The sequence below is a fragment of the Octopus sinensis genome, linkage group LG1, assembly GCF_006345805.1.
Source record: "Octopus sinensis linkage group LG1, ASM634580v1, whole genome shotgun sequence".
Classification (NCBI taxonomy): Eukaryota; Metazoa; Mollusca; class Cephalopoda; order Octopoda; family Octopodidae; genus Octopus; species Octopus sinensis.
In genome coordinates, this window is record NC_042997.1 from 137,487,866 (window position 1) to 137,512,742 (window position 24,877).

A 24,877-nucleotide genomic window follows, 5' to 3' on the forward strand; every position below is an offset into this window, starting at 1 on the left:
TACAGAATGCATGCTGGTGATATAAACAAACAAGTGTGCATTCTGCACCAAAAGTCTGTATGAGAGCTTCTCCCATGGTATCTCTGCAGTAAAGTTTGTTCTAACAGAACATCCACATTTAAGTGGGAATAAATATTAACCTCAAAGTGCATAATGTATAATTTAATTATTACATATATGATGCAAAAACACCCTGTAGATTGCAATAGTCAATAAATTAGAAATAACATTAAAAAATTAATTTTTTCTGTATGGCCATGAGCTGTGGATCATGTGGTACCAGGCTGCCATTTGTGTAGTGGCTGGAAACCACTACACTAAATGATGCATTATGAATATAGACTGATGTATAGTCTCACTGAGTTTATAACTTCACTAAAGCTGATAAAAGTCAAGCAGATCTAAATTGTGATTCTTTAGTTCACTCTAGGAGTTATTACTCCAGCATTATTTTAGAGCCGGACTATGATAATTTCTTATATAAAATTTAGATTATTTTGTGCTTCTATTTTCTCCTGCTGAAAAAATACTTAGGATAAGAGGTTAAAATAACACAAGGTATTATAGAGTTAGAATTTGTTGATAAAAGAAAACCATTTATACTGTGAACAGCCGAAGAATTTATAAACTTCAAGAGAATATGAAATAATTCTCTTTTGGAATAGTGAAACTCAAAGAAGATAAAGCTATAAAAAATAAAGTTTCTAAAGTAGAGAAATTCAAAGGATTGCTTTGGACCCATAGTAGAACACCTGTCAGGTTTACTGAAGATATAAGTTTGAGTTCCACAGGTAACCTTTAACCTTTTCCATCCAAAGGGTTTTCTAACTCAATCAGCATCATCATCATTTAGCATTTGTTGTTTGTCCATGCCGGCATGGGTTAGATGGTTTAACCAGGGCTGGCAAGCTGAAAGGCTGCACCAGACTCTGATTTGGCATGGTTTCTATGGCTGGATACTCTTCTTAATGCCAACCACTCCAAGAGTTTAATGGGTGATTTTATGTGCCACTGGCATGGGTGCTATTTGCATGACACTGGTATCTGCCATGACTGCGATTTTATTTGGCTTGATGGGTCTTCTCAATCATGACATAATACCAAAGGTCTCAGTAATTGCCTCCATGAGGGCCAATACTCAAAAGGAGCTTTTCACATGCCACTGGCATCAGCCACTTTGCCTCCATGAGACCCAATGCTCAAAAGGTGCTTTTTACATGCCACTGGCACGGGTGCCAGTATGTGACACCAACATCAGCCATGACTATAATTTCACTTGGCTTGATGGGTCTTCTTAAGCACAGTATATTGCCAAACGTCTCTGTGAGGCCCAAAGTTTGAAGATCATACTTCACCACCTCATCTCATGTCTTTCTGGGTCTAACTCTACCACAGGTTACCTCCATAGAGATCAGTACTTCTTTACACAGCTGTCCTAGTCCCTATGCATCACATGACCATATCAGTGCAGTCATCTCTCTTGCACACCACATCTGATGCCTCTGAAGAATACTGACTTCATTTCTTTCAAGCCTACACATGTCCTCGGCTGTTACAGCCCATGTTTCACTGCCTTGCAGTGTAGCTGTTTGCACACAGGCATCATAAAATCTGCCTTTCACTCTGCTAGGTTAACTCTAAGGCTCTTCAATTCTAGACCTTGCTTCCATACCTGAAACTTCTTCTCTAGTTCTGGTAGTGATTCAGCTATAAGAACAAGGTCATCAGGATAGAGGAGCTCCCAGGCAGCCTGACTTAAATTCCACTGTTATTGCCTGGAGGAATATGATGAACAAGAGAGAGCTGAGGACTGATCTTTGGTGAACCCCTACTTGTACCCTGAATTCTTCACTGCACTTGTTTCCAACCCTCACCTCAATGGTAGTGTCCCTGTACATGGCTTGTAAAGCTCTCACCAACCACTCATCTATCCCTAGTTTCCACATTAACTGCCAGATAAGGGATCGGGGGACCCTGTCAAAGGCTTTCTCCATGTCAACAAAAGCCAAGTACAGAGGTTTATCTTTGGCTATGTATTTCTCCTACAGCTGCCTTACCAGAAATATAGCATCTGTGGTGCTTCTCCCTGGCACAAAACCAAACTGCATCTCATCTAGACTAAATCTTTCCATAATTAGTTGGGTTATGACCCTCTCTGTAACTTTCATCACTTGATCCAACAATTTGATACCTCTGTAATTATTTCTATCTCAGGCATCACCTTTACCTTTGTAGCAGTTGACTATAGTGCTGCTACACCAGTCACTGGGTATGACTCTTTCAAGAACCACCTGATTTACAATATGGGTGACTAGACAATAACCAACCCTGCCAGATATTTACAAATTATTATTTATAACTCTATCTGCTTCAAGTTACACTATTCCAAAAGAGATTTATACTGTGTTTATATAATCATGTTAAATATTGTGATGAAAGAAACTTTAAGTTGTATTTCTCATGGCAGACAGATGCGGGGTGAGGACAAAGGGATGGCCAATTTGTCATATTTAATAAAAGTAAGCTGGTTTTTAAAATGTTAAAATTGCTCAACACCACAATGAAGAAAGAACTGTATAGGTGCACACACTATTAAGAAAGGCGGGATACAGGCAAAAACTTCACTAGTATTTCTGAGAGTGAGTGGACTGATATTAGTCAGTCTGAGAATCACTGCTTTAACACTTTGGTTACCTTATTCCTGTTGATATACACTGCCTTTGTTTCAATTAATTTTGAAAATAATTAAGAGTTTAGCAAAGTAATTTAATCATTATTAAACTGGTGTTTGGAACATAAATTAAGTCAGAAATTTGTTGGAAAATTTTAATTTGGATCACTTTAAAACAGAAAACTTATATCATAGAACCAGGGTCAGTCTCAGGCAGGTTGATATCAAAACAGTTAAAGCACATTTTCATCTAATGCAAACTTCCATGGTTTTGAAAAGGAAAAAATGTAGTAGATTTTTTGCTCACAGATTTTAAAATTATTTTTTAAACTAAACAGCTTGAAACTTCTATACTGGTGTAATTTCTTATGCTGAACATGGTTCACTTTCAACATTTTTGACAAAATTTTGTATTTTAGAAGTTATTTCATGTTAAAGTTGTTGTATTTGGGTAATTTTAACCAATCAACGACGTGTATTCAGCCGAAGAAAGCTACTGCTCTAATCAAAGAGCAACGACTTCCAGGTCATCTCTACTAAAAGTCACCACTCTATTTTCTGTTCTGTTTTATTTTTGTTTATTGTCTGTGTGGCATATTTACATGCTTTTTGATCACCACTTTGTACATTTGTATTTTTACCACTCGTACAAAGAGGCGATCGAAAAGCAAACAACAAAAAAACAAAAAACAAAACAAAGCGTGTAATATGCCACACAGGCAATAAACAAGAATAAAATAGAACATAGAAAATAGAAGATAGAGTGGTGACATTTTGTAGAGATGACCCGAAAGTTGTTGCTCTTCAATTACAGCAGTAGCTTTCTTCAGCTGAATACACATCGTTGATTGGTTAAAATTACCCAAATACAACAACTTTAACATGAAATAACTTCTAAAATACAAAATTTTGTCAAAAATGTTGAAAGTAAACCATGTTCAGCATGAGAAATTACACCAGTATACAATTTTCAAACTGTTTAGTTAAAAAAAATAATTTTTAAATCTGTGAATGAAACTGAAGAGATCTGATTTTTTTTCAAATTGAAGTAAACAATTGAGATTAGGAATTTTTAAAAACAAAAATCTTTTTAATATTTAACCCTTTAGCATTTAAACCAGCCACATCTGGCCAAAATATTCTACCTGCTTTATGTTCAAACTTGTCAGAGCTGGCCTCTCATACCAACCCTACATTATCATTCTAAAAAAATTAAGTTACCTCATCGAACACTCAAAATTACAAAATAATGCATTACTTTTGACAAACTAATGTGAATGCTAAAGGGTTAAATCCATACTACATTTTGTCTAGTTTGATCTTTGATTATCATAAAATGCTTTATTCTTGGATGTGCACATAATAACAAACTAATTTTGGAAAAAGAATCACAGTAAACCCTCGGTTTAATACATTTCAAATTTAATGGAATAATAATAATACAATACAGTACTACTATGATGGTCACAGCAAAATACTTTTCTACTATACAGTCAAAAAGGCAAGTAAAAAGCACATATGCATTATTATGAGTTAATAATTTTATATTGTACAGTTTTGCATATTGTATTAAAACAGATTTTCTTTTTACATTAAAAATGATTAGAAAATTAGTTTACCTTTGATTTAACAGAGTTTTGGCAATAATAGAAATACCTGCCTGCCTCTATGAAATCAAGGATTTACTCTATAAAATTGAAATTAAGTCCATACTTTGAATATAGCTTGTTTCTACTTGTATGTATACATTTTGAACTGATCAAAACAGCATAGGTGCAAATATTGCAAAAAATTATCAGTTTCAAAGATGAATTAGCTTGAAAATTTATAATAGAACACATTTCAGACACTTAGATATTTGAATAAATGCTTTAAATACACCTATTTTCAGTTATGAACCCTGAAAAGAAAAAGGAGAGAAGGGAATTGATTTTTGATTCTGCTCTTGTAAGTATTAGAAGAGAATTAACTAAGACAAATGACTATGCCATGGTTTGTGAGTTGTAATTTACTGCACAGAAGCATGTTTTTGTGTCTGGGAAGTGCGTCTAATTTGATTTGCATCAGTTTTTCTTGTGATGTTCATGGCCTTTTAATGATATTAATGAAAGTAGAATGGAGGGAAAAAAACAGTCCTGTAACTATTCTCTCTGAAGCAGGGGAAAGAGCATTCACCTGTCAGTAGTGATTAAATATTATTTAACCAGACAAATTCATAAAGTCAAACCTTGTAACTACATCTATTGTTAATCCCTACTTTTCATAAGCACACCAACATACTTGTAATTCCAATTCATTCAAGAACCTATATATGATATATTTGTATAGTTGAGGTAAATATCAATGGGCTTTATTTGAATTAATTTGCCTGACAAATGGTTCTAACACTTCACAGTTGAGTTGTTAGTAACAATAACATCTATTAAAATTACAGTAGTCATAGCCAGTGCTAGCATTCAATTCAGGGTGTAACAAAAAAGTTACATTGAAAAACAAATGCAGTTTTCATTCTTTTGACAAATATGGAAGACAGTTCTAGACATATTCAGATTTTATGAAACCTCTTCAATGGACAACAATGATATATTTTCTGAATATTTCTATTTTTTCTACAGCAATCAATCAATGTATATTTTTGTTCATTTATTTAGTTATTCTCTCAACAATGCTTCAGCACATACAGTTAAATATATGCTTAGCTAATGAGATCTAATAAGATTGAAATACATCCAAAGTTGTTTAACATACATGCTTTTTTTAAATCTTCCAGTCATTAAATATACTTTCATGTATTCATTGTAGTATATATATATATATAATATATATATATATATATATATATATATATATATATTATATATATATATATATATATATTCCTTTCCTCTATTAATCTCGTAAATATGTGAATAGCTATGTTTTGCTGAAGAGGTCTAATAAAATTGAAACATGTCCAGAGTTGTCATTTTCTCTGCTAAAGCTCAAACTATTCTTCTCTCACTATGTTGCCTATTTCTTATATAAAGACTAGGAAACAAGCCCATTTCAAAGAGCAGTTTTAAAAATTATTTTTGAGTTATTGCACTTATCTTTGCTGGTTGATTTAAGCATAATTCATGAATATAATGTTGACTAACGAAAGTTATCATGCTCACCACACTGTATTACTGGTTATTTCACCATCTATAATCTAATGTGTTTACTAAAGAAGCTGCACTTCTGCCGAAGAGCTTTAACAAAAGCTAAGTTGGTCCAGAGTTCCCTCCCATACTTTCCAAGTAAAAGAAAAAAAAAAAATGCTGATCGTTAACTAACATTATTTAATGTGTAAAAATAATATCATCAAGTAATATTACTTCTTAATGTAAGGTGGTGAGCTGGCATAATCATTACTGTGCCAGGTAAAATGCTTAGCTGTATTTTGTCTGTCTTTACATTCCGAGTTCAAATGTTACTGAGGTCGACTTTGGGGTTGATAAAATAAGGACCAGTTGAGCATGAGTTGATGTAATCAACTTACACGCCCACCTCCAAATTGCTGGCCTTGTGCCAAAGATTGAAACCAATATTACTTCCTAATTTCAATATACTTTTGATTTTTAATGCTCAAATCATTCAACAAGTGGATGGTCCTTGAGTGCTTTTAGCAACATTCAAACTGTAGACAGCATTAGGATCAACCCTCATGTTGTAGTAGAGATATTTAAGCTGGACACCAACTGCAATCTTATTAGTCTTGGAAGGAACTATAAAGATTATAGGTACTGTCCCCTCCTCTGATGACTAACTTATGTAACTGAAAAAATAAAATAATATCTTGGTCATTACAAAACTTAGGTGAGAGCTGTATAAGCCATGTTAACTGGCACACTGTCGGTTACAACGATGAGGGTTCCACATGATACCTGTTCGTGATTAACAGAACAGCCTGCTCGTGATTAACGTGCATGTGGCTGACCACTCCAGACACGTGTACCCTTAACGTAGTTCTCAGGGAGATTCTGTGTGACACAGAGTATGACAAGGCTGGCCCTTTGAAATACAGGTACAACTCATTTTTGCCAGCGGAGTGGACTGGAGCAGCGTGAATTAAAGTGTCTTGCTCAAGGATACAATGCCTTGCCGGACATTGAACTTACGACCTTGTGACAGTGAGCTGAATACTCTAACCACCTAATGACCTAGATTTCAAAGCTGAATCTATTGAAGTATTAGGGGATAAATTCTAAATGCAGATGTAAAGAAAAGTAGGAATTCTAGATGATGTATTTAATGTAAACAAAGAGTTCATGATGTATGTGGGATTACAAGTTAGCTGATAGAGAAGACCTCGTTTGCAACAGATGCACTGAAATCGCTAACACGAAGAGCACCCATAATGTAAATCATTATAAATACCCAGAGGGCTCGCCAGAAGTAGTTAATAGCTTCCATTATTTAACTGACCTAATTTGCAGGGGAGGAGGGTATCCCAAAAGCATAGAAATCAATATAAGAATGGGTAGGAAAAACTTAAGGAGTTATATCTCTGGCAACAAGGGGATTTTCTCTCCAAGTGAAAGAAAGATTGTATGACACAAGTAGACAAAGTGCAATGCTGCACAACAGTGAAACACGGGCACTGAATGCAGAGGATGTGTGAAGATTTGAAAGAAATGAAGCAAACATGTTTTCTGGATGTGTAATAAGTATGAATGATGGAGCACTAATGAAGAGAAAAACAGGGGTATAAAAGGAATCAGGTGTGTACAAAGGAGTAAAGAAATGTTAAGTGATTTAAATAGAAGTTAATCTGTTCTACTCTGCAAATGACGAATACTAAAGACATGAAAAGTGGTAAAAGCTAATTTTGGGAGACCTCATGTAGGAGAGGACAAAAAAATTGTGCATGTAAGCATTGAAAACGATGTATGCTGATGAAGAATAATAGAAACACTTCCTTGACAGAATACAAATAACAAAGTTTTGGGAAAACCATCTATCAACTCATTCTGGTATAGAAAAGAAGTTGGAATATATTTTCATAGGATAACCTTTCTTATCACTGAAAATTGATAATGAATTTTTATTTAAATGGGGAACAAAATAAAGGCTAAAATAATGTTATAAATTGAACAGAAACTGTGTAGGTAAAATACATAATGGTAAAAGTTACAACAGTAAATGTTGTAAAAGATTACGTTTTTTACAGAGGAAAATAATCAGAATTATTAGGGAAAACTGCAATTCTTCCTATAGTTTAGAATCCTTTTTCTATATAAAAGAGGATTAGCTAATGAAATGAAGTAAAATTACTTCAACTATAAATCACTGAGTTCCTAACATCTCACGATTTAAAGTTGCATATTGAATTAATTTCATATTGTAGAACTTCATACTAACTGGTAATAATTGCCATGCATACTATGAGAATCCGAGTTTCCTTTCGAAACTATTCTAGCAGTGTAATGTAATAATTTGTCTAGTAAAGGAATTTATATTTGAGACTCTAACTAGAATATGCAGCATTTTTCTGGGGGAGCATATAAAAAAAAATAAACAAAAAATATATCAGTGGAATCTCAATGCCAAGATTCATTATACCCTACTCTACATAATTACAACAGATTGGAAAATACCTTAAGTAGCACCAAACAGGCTCAAGAGTAACGAATGAACGAAAATATATTTTCAGCTCATAAGAGTTTTTAAGAAATGGCTTAAGTTTTATTGCATGTAATCAAATGGAATCGTTATTTAAATTTCATCACTTAGTTCTGATATTGAGTAAATACTAAATTGAAGTCCTGTTCAGATCTTGATAAAATTCACACCGGTAATATAGTGTCCGATTCATATCAAATAGAAATATCGCTGGTGGGAGAAGAAAATGAAAGTGTCCACATCGACAATATGGGATCAACAAAAATATTACTTTTTACGAACGAATAGATACCGCTATTCAATTAGTTTTTTTTCCGCTCCTACAAAAAAAAACAACGAAAAAACCCCAGCAAATCCAGTGCAGCAAAGAACGTAATTTCTTCGGATGTTCTACGCATCCTAAATTTGTTTTCTTTTTGCAGAGTTATAATTTATGATGCTTAAAGCATACAGAGAAATTACTATTATTTTTTTCCAAACTGGATAATTTTAGACTTTTGTCTTTATGTACGCCTTTATATATATATATAAAATAAAACCCAGGAGGGAAGGACAGTGCATTCTCATAATGGGGATCTGGCCCTAATGTTTACGAGAATCCTGCTAAAAGCACTTAAAACGCCAGTGGGTGGTGTTAAGCCGGGCGATAGTTAAGTACCGCCCAAGTAGACAATGGCGGGATTTGAGCTCAGAACGCCAAGAATCAAATCAAATACTACAAGACATCCCATCAGAGGCTTAAACTATTCTACCAGATATTAATATTTAAGCAATATTTTGCAACATTGCCAATATTTACTAATAAAGTGACGATCGATGAAACGTGGAAAGCAAGATTTCAAAAAATCGTTTCAGTAGCTTGGTTTCATGTAGTAAGCTTTTTTCATTACACTTAGATCATTAAACCCTTGTGTGGCAGAAGATTCTTTTCATTTCACCCTCCCTATAAAAGGATTTTACCAAGTCAAAGCAACCACTTATTGGATTATAATTTCGATTCCTACTTGAAATTAATTTCATTTCCTTTGCTTTTAGTAAGGACATGGATATTACATTTAATTTCTTCGACTGGGTGCATTCAAGGCGCTCTCTCTCTCTCTCTATATATATATATATATATAACAGGCGAATTTTTAATATTATACCCGTCTCACAAAACGGGTGTAAACTCTGATTGGAGGATTTTTACAATAGCTACCACATCCTCGTGGAGAAGGTTAAAGCAAGAAACTGAGTGACTGTTTCCTTTTGTGAAAGAATTTTTTGTCCAAAATATTTTTTTTTCTTTTACATTTTTACTATTACACTCGTCTCACGAGACTGGTGTAATAGTGTAAAAAGATTTTTAAAACCCCTCAACCTCAGGGGTGGAAAAAAATACTATTCTGATAGCAGGTGCTGCGCAAGGCTCTATTTTCCACGAACTCTGTTTCGATTCCCAATATACTTGGAAAAGGCACCAATATCACAGGTTTCAATTTTCTTACACTCTGTAAATCAATTAAATTCATATCGATACAAGAAATATTGTTTCGGACTAGGTATCGTGCAAACTTTGGCAGACGAATCAACAAGTTTTTATGTCACCGCCCCCAACAAAGTACACATATTAAAGCAATGTTCAACACCTTAAAAGAACACAAATTGCTGCAGCTAGCTTATATGATAGAAAATGATAAGTTACAAATCAACAGTGTTCGAGATGGTCAATTGTTAACAAACATATTGGAGAATTTTCTTTTGTTGACATTGAATAAAGCACATTACGCCGAAAGAGAAAGTTTTTTTCTAGAAAATATATTCAGATATAATAATAAAGGAAATCAGGATGTGTCTTTAAAATTACCTTGTCAGAGTCCTTTTTTGTTAGGAATCGACGAAGCATTTTCCAGTAATTTTGATTATCGTGAATATTTAAAAATTATTTTTAAAGATTTAATTCCTTGGAAGTAAATTGCTTTCAAACAGAAACACCGCCATAACAGAACGTTCTTTATTCATATAATAGTCTACAGTCGACAATATAAAGAGACCACTGTCATACAAAGAACTTCAGCCGAACTCGTTTTTATTATATCACATTATAAGGACAGGATTGATCAAATTGCTTAATTTTCTTGCATGCAATGTAGGTCAATGTGTTTCTATTTGCTTGCTTCTTTGTGTATATACAAAAAAAGCCTATGTACGTTTCGATTCTAGCCTATGAATAAATGCATAATTTCAAGAATTGGATTAAACCCAATGGTGAGAATCAATTATCATTTTGAATAATATAGGGTAGAATCTCTCAAGGGTTTTGGTCTTTTAAAAAAAGGAAGGTTACATGCTTATGGAAACGATTAAATTTAATCCCTTCCATAATCATGTAATTCAAAAATTTATTTGTATTCAGATTTTATCTTGGAATGATGTTAACAAATTATTTTACATCCTTACCAACTCTCCATTTTCTCATCTTTTATGAAATAATACTTATAATAATCCCATATATATTGTGGGTTCTTTCCTCAAATATGTTGGTGATTAAACCCGTGAAATTTTTTATATATTAATCCCTTAGGAGGATAAGACATCCTTGACTTGACTGAAGACTATATATATATACGTTTAAATATTTGTTGTGCAAGATTTTTTATGTGAAGTCGTGTGTTGAAACAGATATTGTTATATTTCGGAATGGTCATATTGCCAGTTTAGCCAATAAAAACACACGCACTATATATTTGGTGTTATTTTGCTTCAGTGATATTTATTTTTTACATTAATCTTAATCTTATTTCGGCCAAAGTTCTTTCGTCACACTCCTGTGACCGCATCAGTGGTCCTTTGTTTTCTTCTCACTTACTTGTGTCTCTCCTTACTAACCGTCAGCCATTTTGTATTTCTATTGTATGTCTTCATTTGCGCATGCTTATATCTCTATGTGCGTCTATCAGTACTAGACACTGAACTCTGGCTAGAAATTGTGAAAAATAAAACCCAAATCCTTCATTCATACTATGCAAAACCTATGGCCTCAAAATACCTGATCCACCGGAACTCAGCCATTGCGGGCAATGCCAAATTCAATATTTTGATGGCAGACCTCGTCAGAATAATGAGAAATGTGTCACGCATGTGCGAGCCTACAGAATTAAAGAGACACATACAGTATTTCATTCACCGCATGCAGTTCTCAGGTTACAGCCATAAAGAAAAGATCAGAGTATACAAAGGAGCCATGAAGAAATTTGATAATATATTATGTAATGATAGGAATGGGATTTGCCCACTCTATAGGAACAAGTCATGGAACACTATAGAAAGGACAAAAAAGAAAATAGGGAAGGCCAACTCTTGGTATGATAGCCATAAATACCAGAGTGTCATGTTCGTTGACACCACCCCTGGAGGTGAACTAGCGTACCGCTTTAGAAGGACCCTAGATAAACTTAAACTAAGAATTAAGGTTGTTGAAAAGCCAGGCAACCCTATCAGATCTATAATTGGTAGAAGCTATCCTTTTAGTAGAACTCTCTGTACGGATAACTATTGCACTGTATGTAGATTTAGCCCACAAACGAACTGTAAAGCCAGAAATGTGGTCTATAGTATAAGATGTATAGAGGGACGATGCAGTAACAAGACAGTAACATACGTAGGGGAAACTGCAAGAAGCATTGGTGAGCGGGTGAATGAACATTGGAAACAACTCAAGGAAGGTAAAAGCTCATCGATTCTGTACCAACACGCCGAACAAGAACACGGGGGATCAATCAATAACATAGAGATTAATATATTGTCCACACATAGAACAGATGCAACAATTAGACAAATTACAGAAGCTACACATATAATAGAAAATAAACCTAGCCTGAATAGAAAACTAGAATGGAGCAATAGCGCACTCCACAACATATGACAATAGTGGATCCTGCAAACATAATAAATACACAGGTAATTAAAGAAATAGAAATGAATATCTATATGTGTATGTATGTGTGTATATATGTATGTATATGTATATGTATATGTATGTATATATATATATGTATATGTATATTTTTTTTTTTTTTTTTCGATTAGATTTATTATTATTATTACTAATATTGTTGTTATACATACATACAAGCATATGTAATGATAATAATGGGTGGACGTAAACACATGAACAAAATTAGAACAAAAGCAACAACAACAAAAACAAAATACAAATTACAAGAATGTACATAACCAGAAGATACAAATATTACAGGCATCCCCCCCCACACACTAAATAAACATAGACGCACATAGAGATATAAGCATGCGCAAATGAAGACATACAATAGAAATACAAAATGGCTGACGGTTAGTAAGGAGAGACACAAGTAAGTGAGAAGAAAACAAAGGACCACTGATGCGGTCACAGGAGTGTGACGAAAGAACTTTGGCCGAAATAAGATTAAGATTAATGTAAAAAATAAATATCACTGAAGCAAAATAACACCAAATATATAGTGCGTGTGTTTTTATTGGCTAAACTGGTAATATGACCATTCCGAAATATAACAATATATATATATATAATATATATATATATATATATATATATATATCTATATATATATTTGAGTAGAAAAATGAAATATCTTTTTATGGATAATTCATTTAACCGATACCTGGGTAGCAAATTCACATCAGAAATAACACGGTTGAAGTTACGTGCCTAGGGCAGAGACTACGTGTTTTCGTGTGGAAATTTGTGTGTATTTTTATAAAATTTATGAATAAATGAAAGAATGGAGTTGAACGACAAATTAACAAATTTCCTTTATTTTCAACATATGTTTCGAAGGCTGCATATTCCTAATTATGAAGGAATAAGGAGTACATTATGCCGCTTTCTCATCAGGAAAAACAAGGAATTTATGTCAGCATCAAGATTCACAAAAACTTTTAGATGACTGCTCTCACGGAGAAAGCGGCATAATGTACTCCTTATTCCTTCACAATTAGGAATATGCAGCCTTCGAAACATATGTCGAAAATAAAGGAAATTTGTTAATTTGTCGTTCACCTCCATTCTTTCATTTATTCTTAAATTTTATAAAAAATATATATATATATATATATATATATATATATATATATATATATATATATATATATATAGGCACAGGCGTAGCTGTGTAGTAAGAAGCTCGCTTCCCAACCTTATGGTTTCAGCTTCAGTCCCACTGCTTGGCACCTTGGACAAGTGTCTTTTACTATAGCTTTAGGCCGAACCAAAACCTTGAGAGTAGATTTAGTAGACAGAAACTGAAAGAAGCCCATTGTGTCTGTGTGTATGTGTGTGTGTGTGTGTGTATGCATGTGTATGTGTGTTTTTATATATATGATTGAAGAAATTGGAGTCAACATGAAAGAGTACAGTTGGACAGTTATTCTTTAATCACTACAATTGTTTCCACACCACATGGTTCTCCAAAATTATAGGTATTTGGTTATGCAATTGTTTGCTTGTATAATGAGATCCCGTTGTGTTTCCTCGGTTGATATTCAAGTGTTGTCTCCGTTAGTTTAAAAACTTTGAATTCAAGTCCATCCCATCCATTCATCTCGGAAAATAATGCTATCAGATAGTATTATCTGGTAGCATCAGGTGGGCGACCTTTATTCTGTATGTTGTCAAGTTCTTAACAGAATATACCATAACTATTTATATGTATGCTTCACACACACACACACACACACACACACACACACGTATATATAAAAATGATAAGAAAATGGAGATTTATGACTGACATATTTTAATTTATTAACAATACTATACTATTATAATATAATATAATATAAATATAGATATTGGATTATAATATTTATATTAATATTTATAATTATACTTATATTATAATAATATGTTGTGTTAATAAATTAAAATGTGTTAGTCTTAAATCTCCATTTTCTTTTCATATTTGTATATTGAATACATACCCATTTGAATTGTGGAAAAGTTTTTCTCTGCTATATTGGGTATTAAACTGCCAAACCAGTGAAAAATTGGATGGTTCTATCCCTATAGAGGAGATTGTTTCTCCTTGCATTGGATTTTAATATATATATATATATATGGGTGGGGCTTAGCCGTGTAGTTACTCTGTTTTAACTGAATCACAAGACTCTACTGAACCTTGAAACCAGTGCTGCCATCTCATACAGCTTTGGGCTTTTATTATAAGTGCAGGTGTGACAGTGAGGTAAGAAGCTTGCTTCCCAGCCACAGGGTTCTGGGTTCAGTCCTACTGCATGGCATCTTGGGCGAGTGTCTTCTACTATAACCTCAGGCTGACCAAAGCCTTGTAAATGGATTTGGTAGACAGAAACTGAAAGAAGCCCATCGTATATCTATATATATATATGTATATACTTATGTGTGTGTGTGTGTATAAAATGCCTTTATTTCAATTTTTTTTATTTCATGTCAGACTATGTCTTCTCTGATGGATAGGCTTCTTGATCGGAACAATTTCTGCATTATTTGGGGCAATTTATAATATATCAATAAACTAAACTTTTCGTTTTTCCATTTGGGGCATAAATGTAAAGATTTTTCTTAGCTCACTGCTAATGCTTTTGAGGGTTTTTCAAATCTGTTACCCTAATGAAATTCCTTATACACATGCATACACACATACACACTCACAAACTCACACACACACACACACACACACGCACACACACATAGCATGAGCAATATATGTACATAGAGAGTGAGAGAGAGAGTGTCATAAAGATACATAAAGAAGGGGAAAGTTTACAATGAGAAATATGTAAATTGTCGTCAAAGTTTTCAAAATTTTTAAATTAAGTGAAAATTTAAAAATTTGGTATATTGAAGTACTTTTTCATGCTGAATCTAATTAAGTGATTTATCTATTCAATGATAAATTTAGAAAATTGTTACAGAGGTTTAAAGTTTGATTATTTTTACCCACTTGGAAAACAGTATTTGGAAGCTAGCATTTTCTGCGTGATAGCTGTCTATCATAAAATGAATGTAAACATTACAACAATAATGTTTTAAACAAAATGAAAGTAATTACATGTCATAGCAAGCAAGAGAGGTGGGGCAGCAGCATGCATGAAATATATGCATATACAGAAAGTGATAAAAAGTACAGTAAATATATAGAGGTGAAAAGTGTAAAAGAGAGAGACAGATATAGAGTGGTAAATTTGTTGATCTAAAAGATGAGTTATTTCTCATTGCAAATTATATTTTTTGTTTAATTATAACTAAAAACCTTGGAATGCAGATTTTGAAAATCAAATCCATTTTTCTTGAGAACTCACTGTTTTGGAGCCTTTCTGTGGTATACCCACATACATACATACACTCTCATTTATATATATATATATAAGTAACAAAGTGCTAGCACCAAGCAGTGTTTAAGCATAAGCAAAATTTAGTCTAGTTAAAGTATGTTTGTAACATATTTGCCTTTTAGCAGTTGAAATATGTTGCAAACATATTTTAACTAACCTAAATTTTGATATATATAGGGGTTGGACAAAATAATGGAAACACCTAGCATTATAGCATCATAATTTTGAAATATCTATAAAACTGTCAAAAGCTTGTTTATTTTTATGCTTTTTGATTTATTATTAGTGTTGCTTAATATGTTTTGCTAAAAATTGCTGCTTCTTTTCAGATATCATCAGAAAAAGGTAATTAAAGTTCATTAAAATGACAGATCTATCAGACTTTGAAAGAGGTCAAATTGTTGGTGCTCATATGGCAGACGCTAGCATAATGAAAACAGCTGAAATGTTTAGGGTATCAAGAAAGACTGCCTTGAAAGTAATGACAGCCCTTGAGAAAGAGGGAAAGGTCTCCTCGTCGAAACCAAAACTTTCAGATAGGGACAGTGGGACTCTTACACGAATTGTAGAAAAGATCACAAAATTACAGCTCCCAAAATTACTGCAGAGCTTAAAAAACTGTTTGCCAGGGGCTGCACAAAGCTGGATTTCACAGGAGGGCTGCAATCAGAAAACCACTACTTTCAAAAACAAATATTGCAAAGCGTTTAGAGTGGAGTAAAAATCTACAGAATTGGTCCCTAGAGCAGTGGAAGAATGTTATTTTCTCAGACGAGTCATCCTTTACCTTGTTTCCGACTACTGGCCAAGTATACATGTGGAGACAGCCAAAAGAAGCATTTGACCCAGACTACCTTCTTCCAACTGTTAAACATGGAGGAAGATCTATGATCATCTGGTGGGGCTATATCTTGGAAATCCGCCAGCCCAATGGTTTCCCTTCATGCAGAATTAACAGTCAAGACTATTTAAGCATTTTATCTGATCAAATTCATCCTATGGTTGCAGAACTGTTTCTGGAGGGAAACGCAATCTTTCAGGATGATAATGCACCAATTCCCACAGCTAAAGTTGTTACTGAATGGCATAAGGAACATTCTAGGGAAGTTGAACATCTTATCTGGCCACCACAGTCTCCAGATCTTAATATTATTGAACATTTATGGTGCATTTTAGAAAAACAAGTAAGGAGTCAATATCCTCCACTATGGTCACTACAAGAACTGAGGACTGTTTTAGCTGATGAATGGATAAAAATTCCTTTGAAAAAATTCAAACTTTGTATGAGTCCATACCTCGTAGAATTCAAGCCGTAATTACTGCCAAAGGCGGTCCTGTTCCATCATCATCATCATCGTCGTTTAACGTTCGTTCTCCATGCTAGCATGGATTGGACGGTTCGACCCTGGTTCTGGGAAGCCAGAAGGCTGCACCAGGCTCCAGTCTAATCTGGCAATGTTTCTACAGCTGGATGCCCTTCCTAACGCCAACCCTTCCTAACGCCAACATATTAAAATTAATTTGTTTGAAATTTTAAGTGTTTCCATTAATTTGTCCACAATATATATATATATATATATATTTATATATATATACATATATAAATGTATGTGTATTTTTTTAATGTTTACAAATAACACGGAAAAAAAAAATTAATAGTTACCAGGGTAGCAAAAATTCAAATAAGTACCAAGGATGTAACAGCCTACTTATAAAGGTAGAAATTCCAGGGTTTAGTGAAATGTTTTTGTGTCACATAGATAAATAAATAAATGGAATTAAACGCAGGTGTTATTCAAATCTTTATACTTTTGAAGAAAACATTGGTATTATTCTAGAAGGAATAAAATGATGTAAAACAATGCAATCTTCTCATCAGGGAAAAAAAGAGAAACAAAACAAAACACATCAATAAGACATTTTAACTGAATGTGATAACTGCATATATGAAGAAGGGAACTCTGGTAAGTTATTTTAAAAAAAAACTGTTAATTGATTTAATATCAAAAGCAATTTATATCAATTAATAGTTTTTAAAAAAATAACTTACCAGCATTCCTTTCATCATATATTCAGTAATCACATTCAGTTAAAATGTCTTATCGATGTTTTTTTCTCTCCCCTGATGAGAAGATTGCATTGTTTTATATAATTTTATTCCTTCTGGAATAATACCAATGTTTTATTCGAAACATATATTGCAATTATAAAGTTTTGAATAACACCTGCCTTAACTCCATTTATATATATATATACATATATATGTCTGTTTTGTCTATTGAAGTTCAGTTTCTGTTTTCATGTCTTCTTTCTAGTTAGTAACATCATAAACTGTATCCAGGACACTCTGTAAAGTGATAGGTATTAGAAAGGGCATCCACTTGTAGAAACCATGGTAGAATAAAATGTAAAAGTGCAACATGGCCCTTGATCCACTTCAGATCATTACAATCTGTCCATGCCAACCTAGAAAGCAAATGCAAAATGCTGATATATATATATATATATAGACAATTATGCTGATAAACAAATTAAATATAACTGCTTGGGTTTGATATACAATACATACATACATACATATATATATATATATATACACACACATATACAAACTGATATATTTTGTATATCAAACCCAAGCCGTTATATTTAATTTGTTTATCTGCATAATTGTCTCCAAATCTGCTCCCCTGGCTTCCTCTTATAGCCACTCTTTACCCCATAGAATTGGCCACTCATAAAGACATTATTGTCTAAGTTTGAATGATTTGAGTGCTACTAAGTGCTTTCTATACTGAGAGTTTCTGGATCCCATCTGTTGACTCGCTCTCTCTCTTTCTGTACACACACACACACACAAACGTCCTTCTTGACAATGATGATGATGATATATATGTATGTATGTATGTATGTATGTATGAATATATATATCCTGGGTATGATATTAAACTGCATCTGGGTAAAGCTCCATTTGTGGAATTCTGGAGTTGTGGTGAGTGGGGAGTCACCCCTTAATTACCATTCCTTAATTACCAGGTCTATTCTGGCCTGAAACAGTAGTACCTGTCAGGGTCCCATCTATGGGTTAAATAGATTAGTGTGTGATACCAGACACAGTCTGCTAGCACACATACACATTATTGTATGCATGACGGCCTGTCTATTACTATTGTTCTTATCATATATGTACTTATGATGCACACACACTCTGCTACCCACATGTTAACATCTAAATAAAACCTTTCTCTTACATTCTCCGCTTGTGTCATCGTCTTGCTTATTCTTTCTGGCACTCATATTCATTTATGCATATTTTGGCTTTTATTGTAAGGCGACCGTACGGTGTTTAAAGGAGTCATTCATTCGTCACCTCTCCTTTTTGCACAGTCGTTCTACACTTTCTTTTTCTTCCACATCTCTCACTCTAGCCATTGCTTTCACCTTCAACATACCTAGACAAAAAGATACCCTCCACCCCAAATTACTATAAACTTTTCAAATAGCAGCATCAAGGATTCGAGATGCTGTTATTGTAAATTTTCTTGTTTAAGACGTTTTTTTCTTTAACAGTATTTATTACATAAATAAATGGGTTACAGTAAATAAGAAATGTAGATACAGGTTAATAAATGTAATTTTATTTGCTGCTAATTGCATAGTAAGCCTTTTGTAGAAAAAAAAAAGCCCCAGAAATTAAATTAAAAATAAAAAGATTATTAGTACCTGGTAGATAATGACTTTCTCAAGTGAATCATAATTTTTTCTTTTGCTCCTCTTTGACCTTTCTGTCGTAAATTTCCCTACTTTATCGTTCCAATTTCCTATCGTACATAAGAATTATGTATTTTCTTTACACCAATGATAATGTATCAACCTCCTTTTATTCCATATAACTCATTTTAAAATTCATTCTCCATTTCCAGCCAAACACACGCATTCCTAAAGACCAAGGGAAATTACTCTGTTCAAATATCTAAGAGTTATTTATCTTAACGAAAGCCAACGCGTTTATCACACACGCGCGCACACGCACACACACACACACACACACACACACACACACACACACACACACACACACACACACACACACACACACACACCACACACACACACAAATCTCTCTCCCTTATATGTGTGTGTGTGTCTATATATATATATATATATATATACGGAGATGGATTTGCATAGCAAGTGACCTGATCTGAGATCGTATGCTGGAACGAAAACAATTGCAGCATGGAAGGTGTTTATAGACCATTTAAGAAACAGACAAAATCCGTTAGATTCACTTTAACATTTAAATTTAATTTGCCAAAATATTTTCATCGCTTCGAGACTGCGACCTGTTCACTGACAAAATTCACTGCAGATGCAGCACGAATTTTGTCAGTGAGCAGGTTGGTTGGCATCTATGCACCTAGCACGCTAGGTAAATGGGATGAGTTCTGTTGACACCTGGAGAACTTTCTTGTGACATCAAGGGCACTAGTTTTGCTGGGTGATTTCAACGCTATTCTGGATAATGTAGGCTTGAATGCTAGGAAGTGTAACTCACGTCTCATTGATCTGCTGAAGTGATTTAGGCTGGCAGGTCAATACAGACTTGATAATCCGAGCATTCCAATGTGGACTTGGTCTAATAATGATGGATCTATCAGATCTTATATAGACAGGATAATAGTTAATGCTAGTGATAAGTCTAGTTTAAGCTGTACATGGTTTAACTATGTACCCTACAAGGAGCATGTGCAAGCTGCATATAGATAAAGTTCATAGACAGGGATCTGGCTATTGGAAGTTGAACAAGACCCTATTGGATTGTGAAACGTACCGTAGCCAGATTAAGGTGTTAGTAATGAGGGCACTAACCAGCTCTGTATTAACAGTCGGTGGTGGAGTGCCCTCAAAAGAGCCATTCGACTTGAGTCGATTAGATTTAGCAAGCAGTTAAGTCTAGAGCAGACTAGAGTAGAAAGGGAATTAGTTAAGGCATTAGAAGAGGCACTTTTATTCTTTTACTTGTTTCAGTCATTTAACTGTGGCAATGCTGAAGCACCACCTTCAGTCGAACTGATTAAACCCAGGACTTATTCTTTGTCAGCCTAGTACTTATCCTATTGGTCCCTTTCGCTAAACTGCTAAATTATGCAGACGTAAACACACCAACATCGGTTGTCAAGCGTGTTTGTGTGACAAATACAGACACACAAACATACACACAAACACACACACATACACACATACACACACACATACACACACACAAACACACACATACATATTAGCACCATCCGTTCGTGGCCGTTTGCCAGTTCTGTCTGGCCCCCATACCGGTGACACGTAAAAGCACCATCCGTTCGTGACCGTTTGCCAGCCCTATCTGGCCCCCGTGTCGGTGGCATGTAAAAGCACCATCCGTTCGTGTCCATTGCCAGCCTCGCCTGGCCCCCGTGCTGGTGACACGTAAAAGCACCATCTGTTTCGTGGCCGTTTGCCAGCTCTGTCTGGCCCCCGTGTTGGTGGCACGTAAAAGCACCATCCGTTCGTGTCCGTTGCCAGCCTCGCCTGGCCCTGTGCCGGTGACACGTAAAAGCACCATCCGTTCGTGGCCGTTTGCCAGCTCTGTCTGGCGCCTGTGCGGGTGGCACGTAAAAAGCACTCATTACACTCACGGAGTGGTTGGCGTTAGGAAGGGCATCCAGCCGTAGAAACACTGCCAGATCTGACTGGGCCTGATGAAGCCTTCCAGCTTCACAGACCCCAGTTGAACCGTCCAACCCATGCTAGCATGGAGAACGGACGCTAAATGATGATGATGATGATGACGACGGGCGTCTTTCAGTTTCTGTCTACCAAATCCACTTACAAAGCTTTGGTTGGTGAGGCTATAGTAGAAGACACTTGCCAAAGGTGCCACGCAGTGGGACTGAGTCCAGAGCCATCTGGTTGGGAAGCAAAACTTACACACCCTGTTTCAAATTTTTTATGATTTCTATACGTTAAACATCGGCGAGTACGATTGCGTAAAAAGAAATCACAAATTCAGTTTTATTCAATAATTTTCCCTCGCTGTATAGTTCCAACCCTAAATTCAGAACCCTAACTATAAATTTTAATCTTGAGTCTTAACCTCTAACCTTAAACTCAAACTCTAAAACCCTAATTCTAATTCTAAGCATGAAAAACTGAAAAAAGTTTTGGATAATTGTCAAAAATGGAAAACTTAGGCTGCTTGTACACTCTAAAGAGGAGTGTGTGAAGTCTGTCAGAAACTTATATATCTCTCTATATATAAACGGCAAAATGCCTGTGTCTGTGTATCCTTTATACAAATCCACAATTTTTCAGTTAGAGGGCTCACACTTTCTATAGTCATTCAAAACTGTCCAAAATTGGTCGTGCATATTTTTACATTTTCCCAGTCACCCCGCAAAGACATTAAAAAATCAATAGAAGTGACTTTTTTGTGAATTTTCTATCCAAATCCCTATCAAAATGCCTGAAACTTGATATGCGAATTGAATGCCAGCTAGCTGTATGTGATTGGTCGGAGATTTGGACAGTACTCACGTGTATGCGCACACACGCAGCTGTTTATGCATGCACTAGCACTATGACCGGGTGTTGCTGGGTCATAGTGCTAGTATATATACATACATACATACATACATACATACATACATACATACATATATAAAGTAACAAACTGAGGAAAAGAGATCCTTTGAAGGGGTATGTTAAACATCCAGTTCACTGGGACATCACTTGAATACCATATAAATATGGATATAATGCAATTACAAAGATTAATTAAGTAGTGATACTATTGACAATCCAATAATCTATTTATATTATAATATTACATGATATACTGTGAATATAATATAACATAAACAATTATTTAAAAAAAACATAAAAGGCTAACAAATTGTTTCGACTTATATACATTTTCTGATATACATACACAATAGCAGTTCCCTTAGGGTCATGGTTTAAAGATAGATGAAATTCCTTGTGAAGGGATGGTGGATTTGGAGTGAAGAAATTATTTTTACATTAGATATAAGGAAAATTTTATTAAAAAATGGATAGCAAATCATGAATACACCTTTAGGAATAGAGATAGGTTTAACAGTACTAAATAAACTAATTTGGGAATTGAAGGATAGTAAAAAATCATACAAAATAAATGGGAAAATACTTAGTCATGCTAGATTGTATAAAATTAATGATGCTAGATGCAACTTATGTATAGATGAATTATATCAGATTTTAACATCTAAGAAGAAATTGCTTAATGAAAGATGTGAGAGTGTTCTATCATGGACACACTATTCTAAATATATGTTTAGAAAATTTTATCAAGTGTGTATACTTGTACTTGTATGCATCCATTTATAAATGTACATATATGTGTATATATGAATAAATATATATTTGTGTATATGCATGTAAGTGCTTGTATGTATGGGCATATGTTGTTTTGTATTTATCTGATGCCATCGATATGTTGTTATCTATATGTATCTGTTTGAGCATGTATATATGGATATATATATGTGTGTGTGTGTGTGTGTGTGTATCTGTGTGTGTATATGCATATATGTATATGTATGTGTATATGTATGGGTTTGTGGGTGTATCTATATATATGTATGTGTGTGTGTATATATATATGTATGTGTGTATATATGTATATATATATATGTATGTGTGTGTGTATGTATATATGTGTGTGTGTATCTGTGTCTATAGATATGTATACATTTGAGTTTTTTCATCTCAATCTATATAATAACTTAATTTCGAAAATTGATTATTAGTGGACCAATTCTGAATTGCTTCATTTTTGTGCATATTCTTGTAGTTACTGTTAAATTTATCATTATACAAGTATTTAATAGTAATTTAGTATAGTCTTCACTATACTAAATGAATGGGTGTATAAATACACTTATTTCATTTATTAATTAATTGATGACAATCATAGCAATAATAATGATAATAAATAGTTTCATTTGACTTACTAAATAAATTTAATAACCAAAATAATAATTATCATAGTATTGTATAGTTTATAAATTGTATTCTTATTACAACAATGTTGTTTGTTACTTCTGAAAGTATTGATAGAGTTTGGATATACACTATGTATGGTCCCTCATTTTGTAACTAATAATATTGATTAGTTCATTGAGAACAGTCCGTATTACTTGCTTGGTTTATATTAATGATTTCTATTGATTCACTAAATTCTCCATTCCATAATATATGAATAACAATCATTATTTAAGTAACTTCAAATCTGGTTACCCCACCCAAATTAGTAAAATTTATTTTCATTACTATAGCCTAAATGTATATCTATGGGGTACTTTGGTTATTACATTTACAGCCTTAAGTCTATTAAAGTTTATTACGGAATTCTCCCTGTGATAAATTAAGTAAACAAAGAAAATTTTTATTAGGTTTCTATTCATATCTACTGCGGAATTTTTAAAGGAGAAAAAGAGACCAGTACAGAAGAGGGAAAGCAGCTGTTATTATAGAATTTTGGAATCTGGAGTGTTTTGCAAGGTCCAACAAGAAAAATGGTGGTAAAAAGGTTTTAGCAATGGTTTGAGATCATCTTTAACATATATACAATCAAATTCATATGGAATTCTCATAGGTGGAATTTCAAAAAAATATATAGTTATGTTAATTTTTGTTGAGCACTTTTTTTGTGAAGTATAGTTCCATTATCTTATGGAACTTTGAATTTTCCATCACATATTGCCAAATGTTTCCTTTTTTTCAAGCATTTAATTTTGGTGTGAACTTCTTTATGAAGTGCAGCTCCATTATTTTTCAGAAGTTTAGGTTGTTCCTTGAGCATTTGTAGAAGGGGAACATTTTGAATTTTCCTTCTCCACATATTTCCAAATGTTTGTTCAGTGGGATTTTCTGTAGCTCCTCTTGTCAGATGTGTTGTCTGTGGATTCTTGTGCATTGGCAAAGGGTTTTGCCAATATAATTCTCCTTGCATTTGGGGCAAGTAATGCAGTATATGAAGTTTTGCATCTTGCAGTTCATATTTGTATTTACTTTGAATAAGAATCCACTCTTAAATTTTATGTGGGTGTCCCCGTCTGTATATTTGTAGTTATTGTTGTTGTTGCATATTCCACATCTGTCTCCACATTCCTTTATGGAGAATTCTATTTC

General features: G+C 33.9%; 1 protein-coding gene across 3 annotated transcripts in view; it reads right to left on the minus strand.

The window, feature by feature from the left end:
- The window catches only part of LOC115212816 (early endosome antigen 1), a 101,459-nt gene extending 91,142 nt beyond the window's left edge, over positions 1–10,317 (minus strand). For 2 of the 3 annotated variants that reach the window (XM_036505136.1, XM_029781552.2), the window contains exon 1: positions 10,161–10,317. In XM_036505136.1, coding sequence (XP_036361029.1) covers positions 10,161–10,199 — 39 coding nt within the window. In that variant the 5' untranslated portion in view covers positions 10,200–10,317. The remainder of the gene's footprint in view (positions 1–10,160) is intronic. The other variant, XM_029781562.2, reaches the window with a different exon arrangement.
- Between the last annotated feature and the right edge of the window lie 14,560 nt (positions 10,318–24,877).